The 10983-nt window shown below is 44.4% G+C and overlaps 3 protein-coding genes across 3 annotated transcripts; 2 read left to right on the top strand and 1 right to left on the bottom strand.

Moving 5' to 3' along the window:
• The first annotated feature begins 352 nt into the window (after window positions 1–352).
• Window positions 353–2722, top strand: LOC129767593 (mitochondrial DNA helicase). The gene is made up of 3 exons (XM_055768636.1): window positions 353–1065; window positions 1120–1432; window positions 1498–2722. Exons 1-3 carry the CDS (start codon window positions 484–486, stop codon window positions 2625–2627), a joined length of 2025 nt encoding a protein of 674 aa, XP_055624611.1. The 5' UTR covers window positions 353–483; the 3' UTR covers window positions 2628–2722.
• On the bottom strand, window positions 2624–3198 carry LOC129767594 (cysteine-rich PDZ-binding protein). Its single transcript, XM_055768637.1, has 2 exons — window positions 2948–3198; window positions 2624–2880 (listed from the first exon to the last, which is right to left on the bottom strand). The coding sequence occupies exons 1-2, from the start codon at window positions 3118–3120 to the stop codon at window positions 2751–2753; spliced, it is 303 nt and encodes a 100-aa protein (XP_055624612.1). The 5' UTR covers window positions 3121–3198; the 3' UTR covers window positions 2624–2750.
• Window positions 3199–4438: 1240 nt separating this feature from the next.
• Window positions 4439–10471, top strand: LOC129766088 (uncharacterized). Its single transcript, XM_055766544.1, has one exon. The coding sequence runs from the start codon at window positions 4439–4441 to the stop codon at window positions 10469–10471; it is 6033 nt and encodes a 2010-aa protein (XP_055622519.1).
• Window positions 10472–10983: the final 512 nt, after the last annotated feature.

Below are 10983 nucleotides of genomic sequence, written 5' to 3'. Positions count from 1 at the left end.
TTAAATGATGATTTTCTAACCTTTTCAGCGTGTAAAGAATACATGAAACCGGGAAATTTGAAGATAAATTCTGATTTTTCTAGAAAATTTAAACGAATTTCATACCAAAAAAACAAAACATCCTCATTTCCCTCGCTGCGCCATCTGGTTGTAAATCCAACGTAAATTCGTCAATAGAACCGCCTTCATCTGTTTACCGTACATAAAATCTATATGGAAATTTATTTCAGTGTAAGTACAGTGTAGGAGAGCACTCAGGCGCGATCAAGGGGCCAACTTCAATTTCAGTCACCCTTTTTATAATTACTATCTTTCAGCACTGCGATGTATGTAAACAAATGGTATAACCTCCCAGAAGTTACGTACGAGTATGAGCGCGCTCGCCTGTAGTGGCTGAACATTTCGTAGAAACTTGTTTAGTGTTGTGTAGTAATTTTTCAAAACGTAGACTTTCTAATGAGTTGAGTAATTATTAGGTGTAGAATGTTCTTGAAACGGTTGTTGTTGCCATTCATCAATACCAGAAGTTCAGGCAAAACATACACTCCAACTTCTCTAAACGGCAAAGCTACCGTGGCTGCGCAATTACCGACCTTACACGTACAATCTACTTCACAAGATAGACGATATGCTTCAAGCTTGGATTCACGGACTGATTCTACCGTTCCGGGCACGTCCCTTTTTAACGTTCGAAAAACCATTAAGTTATCGTCACTCGAGAGTTCCGACGGATTCACCTGTATTCGGACGGTTTGCCCAGTGTGTCACACTACACCAGGCCAAACAGAGGATTGCGATTCCAATCGCGAAACTATTTACATTAACAAAACGACGAGTAACTTCACGTGTTCCGCCTGTCAGTACCTGGGCCAATGGGAGTATATCGAGAAATTCTTCCTGCCGCATGGTAAAAGCGCCAAAACAGTGCAAGAGATGAACCAGCTGAAGGATGCCTTTTTGGATATGAAAAGGAGCAGTAGTACGGCTCCAGTTGTGCTTCCTGAAGGTCTAACTATTGTAGATAAACTCTTGGCCGTCAAAATCAGTGACTATTTCGGTTTAAAAGTAATATAACATAGTTTGGAGTTTATTCATTACTAACTGTGTTCTCATGTACAGGAAATACCACCGATAAGCTTTGTGTCAATAATGTCTCAATGGGACGATCATAATCAGTGTCTCTATGTTCCTTTGATAGATGTAGAATCTAGGATGGTCGGTTACAAAGTACTTAGCATTTCCAAACATCACGACGGAAACGTTATTCAGGAAAGAACAGTCCCGGAGACAAATTGTTCTGGATTAGTATATTTAATATGTTCACCCACCGCAACAGTTACTTTTGGGAAGGTTGGGACCAAAGAGCAATCGAATGCTATTCTGGTTCTCAATGTGTTGGATTTGCTTGCACTTAGTGCGACCAAAATTAATGGTGAGCTCACGTTTAAACAATAATAATCATGGTCATGTTTTCTGATGGTTTGTACGCAACTTCAGCAACCGCCGTTTGCCTTCCACATGACCTTAAAAGTCTCCCCCAGCAGTGTCTTCCCGGGCTGGAGCGGTTTCAAAAGCTGACACTGTGGTTTAACTACGACACTGCCGGTTGGGACATCGCTCGAAATTATGCCAAGAAACTGGAGGAGCGACGTTGCATGTTTGTTCGCCCGACGGATTTACACCCGACACCGGCCAAGGCACTTTCAATTAACTTGGATCTGAAGGCAATATACTCGAAGGCCCAACCGATTCTGCACAAATCAATCACCACCTTCCAATCGCTGCGACAAGATGTACTTAGTGACCTGCAGAATATCGATAAAGTCCAGGGTGTTAAGTGGAAACGCTATCCAACGTTGAATAAACTGCTGAGAGGACACCGGAAAGGTGAACTGACAGTTTTAACCGGACCGACTGGTTGTGGGAAAACCACCTTTATGTCGGATTACTCACTAGATCTAGCATTGCAGGGGGTCTCGACACTTTGGGGGTCCTTTGAGATTCGAAACACCCGCTTAGCTTCCACTTTGCTGCGACAAATGGCGGGCCGACCACTGGATGTGAACCTGTCCGAGTTCGATTACTGGGCGGATGCGTTCGAACAGCTTCCGGTTTACTTTATGACCTTTCACGGCCAGCAACCGATAAAGGTGGTAATGGAAGCCATCGAACACGCCCAATATGTTCACGACATACATCATGTGATTATCGACAATTTGCAGTTCATGATGGGTATGTCGGAGGAGAGCAAGCATTTAGATCGATACTGGAAACAAGATGCCATTATAGCTGCCTTTCGGACGTTCGCAACGCGAAAAAATTGTCATGTGACGCTTGTTATCCATCCACGAAAAGAACGCGATACGGAGGATTTAACGACAAGCTCAATTTTCGGTGGAGCAAAAGCATCCCAGGAAGCGGACAATGTTCTAATCATTCAAGATAAACGACTGACATCGGTTCGGGGGAAGAAGTATTTGCAAGTAGCTAAAAATCGTTACAGCGGAGATCTGGGTATAATGCCGCTTGATTTTGATAAGATGAGCCTTAGTTATGCCCAAAAGCGAAAAAAGGTGGAACCCACAGGAAGGACTGCGAATGAAGTAAGTGAAACCAGTGATAGTTAAATATTTTCTAAATTTATTTTACTCGAAAAGTATGCCATCTGACCAAAAGTTTGTGAAATATATTGTTCCTTAAAGTATATATACAATTACACTAAGATGAAGTCGAATATTTTGCACAATTAATCAGGCCGATGACTGTCGATAGTTTTTAACATCCAACAGTTTCTTCCCACACATGGCACAAATGCCTTTCTTATACGAGCACTGTTGGCAGTAATGGGATCCGGCTTGATGAATTTTCTGTTTGCAAATTCTGAAAAACCAACAGTTTTAAAATACAAACCAATGCAACTCTCTGAATCATTGAGAAAATCACTCACCGACATGGCGCAAAATTGCTGCCAATTGGATTGAATCGCACTTTGGCACTGCTGAGAGCTTTGTTTTCGTTGATTTTGCGCCCACCGCCTTCGGTAGTGTTTCGAGCTCCGGCCTTCCAGGGATCCGGGGTAATAACTTTGCCCAATTTTTTTTCGCACTTTTCACATACCATGATTGAATTCACACAGTTTATTGTATCGTCTCAGTTATTTTTCGTATTCAGCTCGATTTGTTTACTGTTTGCGGTGAAACGAATTTGACATTGACTACCCGTCCACAATTGAATCGCGACCATAGTGTGACTCGCTAATGTTGTCCGAACCCGATTATGTGTGTCCTGCATACACTGAGTATTTATCCCATAAACTCACGAAGGTGGAGACATTAATCAAATCTTGATATTTTCAACAACATCATAACGTATGACATGATATTGACGGTAATACATACCTCACTTGACGTAAAACGTACTTTAACGTTCCATATCTTATTATATTAACAATATCACGAAATACAACAGCATATTGACGAGAATATTGATCGCGTGAAGAGTGGATTATATTGACGATCGATATTATTGGATATCCGGATTTTCCGACAATTCTGTCAATATGAATTACAGTAATTTACATTTATTGCGATATTTTGCTAAATGGACAGGTCTATAATGCGACACGTTTAATTGGACATTTTTGTAAACATCGAGTTCGGGGCCCAAATTATGGCCGCCAGCCGGGTGCTATGATTGATGCTAAGATCTTTAGCAAAATCTCAAGCAGAACTGTCAGTGGGATACCCAATTCATGGGAAAACAAAGGGAAAATGTCAGTGGGATACTCGATTTGTTGGCTCCTGTCAGTTCAATAGGGGTTCTCTAAAGACGTCACCCACCTGATGGCCGCTCATACCATTCTCATCACCAACGTCCAATTACAGGTCAAATACGCCTCTAATGCGACACTGAGTGGTGCCTCGGTATGTCGCATTAAATATAAACTATTGTATCTACAGAATTGTGGAATCCGTCCGAACCGATGTGTTGCTACTGGGCGCACTGCCTCAGATTCATGATCAGCGAAATAATCATAAATGCCTTGCAGGAAAGGAAAACGTAGTGACAGAGGAGAATTGTCATAACAGTAGGAGAAAGAGAAAGCTTTCGGAGAATTGTTGATAGTCGGAAATTAGAAAGAAGAGTTGAAAGGAAATTAGCAAGAGAATAGTTGGATTGAATCGCCATTTTAGAGGAAAAGACCTCAGGAACAACGATAGAAGATAGGATCGAAAGTAATTGCTACAGGAAGAGAATCCTAGCATAAATAAGCGACACCACTAGTGTAAGTTGAATTTGTTTGAAATAATTATTGTTGATGTTGAATATGAATTAAATTTCAGTTTAAAGCTACACAAAAATAGACAGAGTGTTGCTAAAAACTCGGTGTCCGAAATCTGAAATTTCTACGCCAACAAACTTTAAAACTAGTGTCGCGATGGATACGCGTGCTGATACCGATCCGACGACGCCGATAACAGGAAGGTCGGGAAGCTGCGTTAATTGTTCGCGCCCCGACGAGTACGACAATTTCGTACAACGCGATAAATGCGATGCTTGGTGGCATATGAGTTGTGCAGAGGTCACACCGACGATTGCGGAACGGCCTTGGACGTGCCGCAAATGCCTGCCTGTTCAGGTTACATCTCATGCTGGCTCATCGACAGGAGCAATGTCCAATGCTTCGGCTCGAGCAACATTGAAGTTAAAGCTGATGGAGGAAGAACGTGAAATACAGAGGCGTGAGTTCGAGTATGAAAAAGAGATGCTACGGAAAAAGTACGAGATTCTGGAACAGCAGCTAGAAGAAACCGAAAGAAAAAGCGGTCGAAGTCGGATAAGCAGGAAGACCAGTATGGAACAGGTACAACAGTGGGTAGCGAAACACGGAGTTGGTGTCGATGCTGTGGGAGATCAACAGAAAGGTCCGGGCGTGATCAGAAAGCCAGCTGGGACTGAAAAGGAGAAACATCATGAGGACGTTCAGCCAGCAGTAAAACCACTGGAGAAGGGACAGCTGTGTGAGCCACAACGGAAGCTTCAGCAATTCGAAATTCATCGGGTAGATCTCCCCATGGCCAGTGGAGTTATTTCTGGAGCAGTTCCGAAAACATATGCGAAGGAAACAGGTAGCATAAAACCACCCATCCCCCCACCGGTAAGCAAGCGTAACTATCCAGCCCTCGTGCCCCCCGAAATACCACAAGGTAAGCCACATGTAAATCCACATTTTGATGCAATAAAAGCACGCACTACACCACTGATAGGTGAGAATTATTATGAGAAAATGATTTCCAAATTTGGGACAACTGACCTCGTACAAGATCCTTTATGCTCAAGGTCATTCCGCGATGAAATTTCACACGTTCACGATACAACAGCATGCTTGGACCCAGGTTTATCACACCCTAGGAACAACCATGAAAATTTTGTCCCTTTACAAAATATTGGAGGAGTCTCACAGAACAATATGAACTCCCACTGTCAATTGAACGCGTTTGCACCGCGCGATATTCAGCTACCCCCTCATCTAGTACCCACCCCCTCGCAGCTGGCAGCTCGTCAAGTACTTCCTCGCGATTTGCCTTTCTTCGGCGGAGATCCGGAAGATTGGCCGATCTTTATCAGCAGTTTCTTGAATTCAACTGTCGCGTGCGGATTTAATAGCGCAGAAAATCTCGCGCGACTCCAAAGGTGTTTGAAAAGTGTTGCTTACGAGTCCGTGAAAAGTCGCCTTCTCCTTCCTGAATCAGTGCCGCATGTGATCAACACACTATACCTCCTTTATGGACGTCCGGAACTACTAGTCAATACCCTACTGGAAAAGGTTCGTGCAGTGCAACCACCGAAGGCGGAGAAACTCGAAACATTAATCGAATTCGGGATGGTGGTTCAAAGTCTTTGTGACCACCTGGAAGCAGCCGGTCAACAGGCGCATCTGTCAAATCCTTCCCTACTAATGGAATTGGTGGGAAAACTACCAGCACACACAAAATTGGAGTGGGCCACCTTCATGCAACAATTTCCTGAGGTAAATCTGAAAACGTTCGGGATGTTCATGAGTGGAATAGTGGTTTCAGCAAGTAAGGTTACGTTATATTCAGGAGCGAAGGTCCAGAAGAAGAGTGATACAGCAGATCGTCCGAAACATAGATTGGGGGCCTCCATAAACGCGCACGCGCTTGAACCAGAACCTGAATCGGGAACAGAACGTTCTTGCTACGTATGCAGAAGGCAAGATCATCGAGTTCGTGATTGCAGCACCTTTCGAACATTGTCAATAGACGATCGGTGGAAAGCGATACAAGAGCATGCATTGTGTCGCAGTTGCCTTAATTCGCATGGCAGAAGAGCCTGCCGGAATACAAACCCATGCGGAGTAGCTGGTTGCCGTTTTCGCCATCATCCTCTACTGCACTCAAGTCGTTACGATCGAGCTATGGAGAGCGCTGAGATAGCGGGTAATCACACACACAGTCTGTCCGAACAACAACTGCTGTTTCGCATTCTACCAGTGACAATTCATGGTCCTCGAAAGGCAGTCACTGTATACGCGTTCCTGGATGACGGTTCGTCAATTACACTAGTGGAGGAGTCATTGATGAAGGATCTCGAATTGACGGGGGAAAGAGTACCCTTATGTCTTACGTGGACAGGTAATGTGACACGTATGGAAGCGGACTCCCGGAAATTACAACTAGAAGTGTCACGATTAAATAATTCGAAGAGATTATCTCTGCGCGACGTTCGTACTGTGAAAAAGTTGGCATTACCGGGGCAGTCGTTGTGTCCCGAGGAGTATTCGGCAAGATATCGGCATCTGAGAGGATTGCCATTAGTGGGTTACGACAAAGCAGTCCCCCAACTACTAATTGGTCTCAACAATCTTAAGCTGACCGTGCCGTTGAAGGTCAGGGAAGGAGACAGTAATGATCCAATCGCTGTGCAAACACGTCTAGGATGGTGTATCTATGGAGGCGGTGAGATCTCATCGAAACATTTTGTACAATATCATGCCTGTAGCCGCGATAATGATGATGAATTGCATAATATGGTGAAGGAATATTTTACTTTGGAAGATGTGGGTGCTAAAATTGTGGACAACTTGGAGTCACCAGAGGACAAAAGAGCTAAATGGATGTTAGAACAGACGACGAAGCGGGTCGGAAATAGATACGAGACAGGCCTCCTGTGGAAGCGTGATGATGTGAAACTTCCGGATAATTACGACATGGCGCTAAGGCGGCTTGAATGTTTGGAACGACGAATGCAGAAGGACTTGCTGTTGAAGAAAAGTATACATGAACAATTGGCCGAATATCAGGCCAAGGGCTACGCGCATCGGGCTACTCAGAAAGAGTTGAGTTGCGCTGATCCAGATCGGATTTGGTACCTCCCCTTGGGAGCGGTAACAAACCCGAAGAAACCGGGAAAGGTGCGGCTAATCTGGGATGCGGCGGCGATGAAGAATGGAATGTCGCTTAATACGCTTCTACTCAAAGGACCCGACCAACTCACATTGTTACCGTCAGTACTGATGCGGTTTAGACAATACCCGGTGGGTGTCTCGGCCGATATTAAGGAGATGTTTCACCAGATCTTGATTTGCCCTCGTGATCGACACTCGCAGCGGTTTTTATGGCGTAGCAAGCCAAGTGAGGCACCTTCAGTTTTCCTCATGGATGTAGCTACATTCGGGTCTTCAAGTTCACCTTCATCTGCTCAGTTTATTAAAAACAAGAACGCACGCGAATTCATTGATTTATACCCTCGTGCAGTGCATGCTATACTGACTAACCATTATGTGGACGACTATTTGGATAGTTTCCAATCCGCGGAAGAAGCCATTGAAGTTTCTAACCAAGTGAAGATGATCCACTTAAAGGCTGGATTCGACCTGAGAGGTTGGCAGTCCAATGTGGTAACGGTGCTTAAAAGCTTGGGCGAAAATGAAGTGGAGGAGAAGGAACACCGCTTCCTGGATAAAACCCAACAATATGAACGTGTACTCGGAATGCTATGGCGAACTGAATGTGACATGCTTTGTTTTTCGACTCCGATTAATGCAGAAATTCAACAACTTATAAACAACGACAATCGACCAACTAAAAGACAGGTCTTGAAATGCTTGATGAGTTTCTTCGATCCCCTTGGATTGCTGAGCTGTCTTTTGGTTCATGGCAAAATCCTTCTGCAGGAGATATGGCGCACCGGAATACAGTGGGACCAAGAAATCACGACGGAGGCCTGGCAACGATGGCGAAAGTGGTCTGAAGCCCTTAGGGAGGTTGATAAAATCCACATACCTAGATGCTATTTCGACGGGGCAAACAGCCAATTGTATGATTACCTGCAGCTACACATATTCGTCGACGCAAGTGAATCAGCGTATGCTGCCGTAGCATATTTTCGTGTTATTAATACAGATGGGAAAACAGAATGCTCCCTCGTCGCTGCCAAAACCAGAGTAGCTCCACTGAAACCCTTGTCAATACCCCGCATGGAGCTGCAAGCCGCGGTATTGGGAGTAAGGCTTATGCAGTTCGTCTTGGAAAGCCATACAGTGACTGTATCTAAACGCTATTTTTGGAGTGATTCGGCTACGGTCCTAGCCTGGATCCGATCCGACCCACGCAAGTATAAGCAATATGTGGCATGTAGAATCGGAGAAATGTTGTCTGTAACAGACGTCAATGAGTGGAGATGGGTCCCATCAAAACTGAACCCGGCCGATCTCGCTACTAAATGGGGCAAGACCCACCTTCTAAGTGGAGATAACACATGGTTTAAAGGACCTCGTTTTCTATATCTTGAGGTTCAAGACTGGCCCAAACAAAATGTACAACATCAAACTGAAGAAGAATTACGTGTGAGTCTGATGCACAGTGAAGTTCACATAACTATTCCTATAGTCGACTTCGGGCGTTTTTCACGATGGACCCGCTTACTAAGATCGATCGGATTCGTACTACGCTTCATCTTAAAATTACGCAAAGAGAATACGATGACTTGCTACAATCACCTAAGTCAAGAAGAACTGAATCGAGCTCAAAATTGTTTATTTAAAATGGTGCAATGGCAAGCATATCCAACGGAAATGGCAAAATTATCCAGCCATATAAGAGATACGTCCAATAGCCAGCAGGTGGATCGGCAAAGCATAATATACCAATTGTGTCCCTTCCTGGATGAAAACGGAGTTCTGCGGGCCGACAGTCGCATAGGCGCTGCACCGCATATGGATGCCGAGGCAAAGTTCCCGATCATACTGCCGAAGAAGCATCGAGTAACGTTTTTAATAATAGACGAATATCATCGATCCTTGAGACACGGTAACACGGAGACAGTTGTAAACGAAGTTCGCCAGCGGTTCCACGTTCAGCAGCTGCGGTCATTTGTTAGACAAGTTGCACAGGCATGCCAGTGGTGCAAGATTAGAAAGGCCAAACCAAATGTTCCTAGAATGGCGCCCCTTCCGTTAGCCCGATTAGCATCATTCACTAGACCGTTCACTTACGTCGGACTAGACTTCTTCGGTCCGCTGCAAGTAAAAATCGGCAGAAGTAGTGTAAAAAGATGGATTGCTCTCTTCACCTGTCTCACCATAAGGGCCGTGCATTTAGAAGTAGCCTTCAGCATGTCAACAGAATCATGTATCCATTGCGTTCGACGGTTCGTGTGCCGTCGAGGCTCGCCGATTGAAATTTACTCGGACAACGGTACAAACTTTGTAGGAGCAGAGAGACTACTGGCTGAGCAAATAGCAGAGGGATTGGCAGTCACGTTCACTGGAACCAATACCAAGTGGATGTTCATTCCCCCTGCCACGCCACACATGGGAGGCGCGTGGGAGCGAATGGTGCGTTCAGTGAAGACGGCAATGGAGACAGCATACAACAACGATCGTAAGTTGAATGACGAAGCATTGCAAACACTGATTATCGAAGCAGAAGCGATTGTAAATAGTAGACCGCTCACATATCTACCATTGGATTCAGAGGAATCTGAAGCGTTAACGCCAAACCACTTTCTTCAAGGAAGCTCGAGCGGAATTCGTCAACCTGCAATGTCAGCGATAAATAATACGCGTGCACTTTCGAACTCTTTGTGCATGGTACAACAGCAGTTGGATAAGTTCTGGAGGCGATGGACTAGAGAGTACTTACCGACATTGACTAAACGGCCAAAGTGGTTTGGGGAAGTGCGACCATTAGCAGTTGGTGGCGTGGTGTTGGTAGTAGAAGGAAGTAGCAGAAACAGCTGGACGCGTGGACGTGTTAAGGAAATTGTGAGAGGAGAAGATGGAAGAGTTCGACAAGCTTTCGTGGATACTGCGAGGGGAGTGTTGAGAAGGGCTGCGTCGAAGTTAGCATTGCTGGAAATCAATGACGAATGTGGTAACCCTGATACCTGTGGCCAGAGTTACGGGGGGGAGGGTGTTGCTACTGGGCGCACTGCCTCAGATTCATGATCAGCGAAATAATCATAAATGCCTTGCAGGAAAGGAAAACGTAGTGACAGAGGAGAATTGTCATAACAGTAGGAGAAAGAGAAAGCTTTCGGAGAATTGTTGATAGTCGGAAATTAGAAAGAAGAGTTGAAAGGAAATTAGCAAGAGAATAGTTGGATTGAATCGCCATTTTAGAGGAAAAGACCTCAGGAACAACGATAGAAGATAGGATCGAAAGTAATTGCTACAGGAAGAGAATCCTAGCATAAATAAGCGACACCACTAGTGTAAGTTGAATTTGTTTGAAATAATTATTGTTGATGTTGAATATGAATTAAATTTCAGTTTAAAGCTACACAAAAATAGACAGAGTGTTGCTAAAAACTCGGTGTCCGAAATCTGAAATTTCTACGCCAACAGATGTATGTCAACAAGATGTTGAGAAATTTACAGTGTAATGCTAAACAGTAACTAAACATTACGGCAGAATCTATTTTCGCAACTCAAATAACCATTATAAAACACTTACATGT

Source organism: Toxorhynchites rutilus, chromosome 2 (genome assembly GCF_029784135.1).
Source record: "Toxorhynchites rutilus septentrionalis strain SRP chromosome 2, ASM2978413v1, whole genome shotgun sequence".
Taxonomy (NCBI): domain Eukaryota; kingdom Metazoa; phylum Arthropoda; class Insecta; order Diptera; family Culicidae; genus Toxorhynchites; species Toxorhynchites rutilus.
This window is presented reverse-complemented; position numbering and strand designations above follow the sequence as displayed.

Coding starts and splice junctions, on each gene's coding strand:
- LOC129766088 (XM_055766544.1), top strand. CDS start 4,439: ATGGATACGCGTGCTGATACCGATCCGACGACGCCGATAACAGGAAGG.
- LOC129767594 (XM_055768637.1), bottom strand. CDS start 3,120: ATGGTATGTGAAAAGTGCGAAAAAAAATTGGGCAAAGTTATTACCCCG. Junction 2,881..2,947: donor AGCAATTTTGCGCCATGTCG/GTGAGTGATTTT, acceptor TTGGTTTTTCAG/AATTTGCAAACAGAAAATTC.
- LOC129767593 (XM_055768636.1), top strand. CDS start 484: ATGTTCTTGAAACGGTTGTTGTTGCCATTCATCAATACCAGAAGTTCA. Junction 1,066..1,119: donor GTGACTATTTCGGTTTAAAA/GTAATATAACAT, acceptor TCTCATGTACAG/GAAATACCACCGATAAGCTT. Junction 1,433..1,497: donor TAGTGCGACCAAAATTAATG/GTGAGCTCACGT, acceptor ACGCAACTTCAG/CAACCGCCGTTTGCCTTCCA.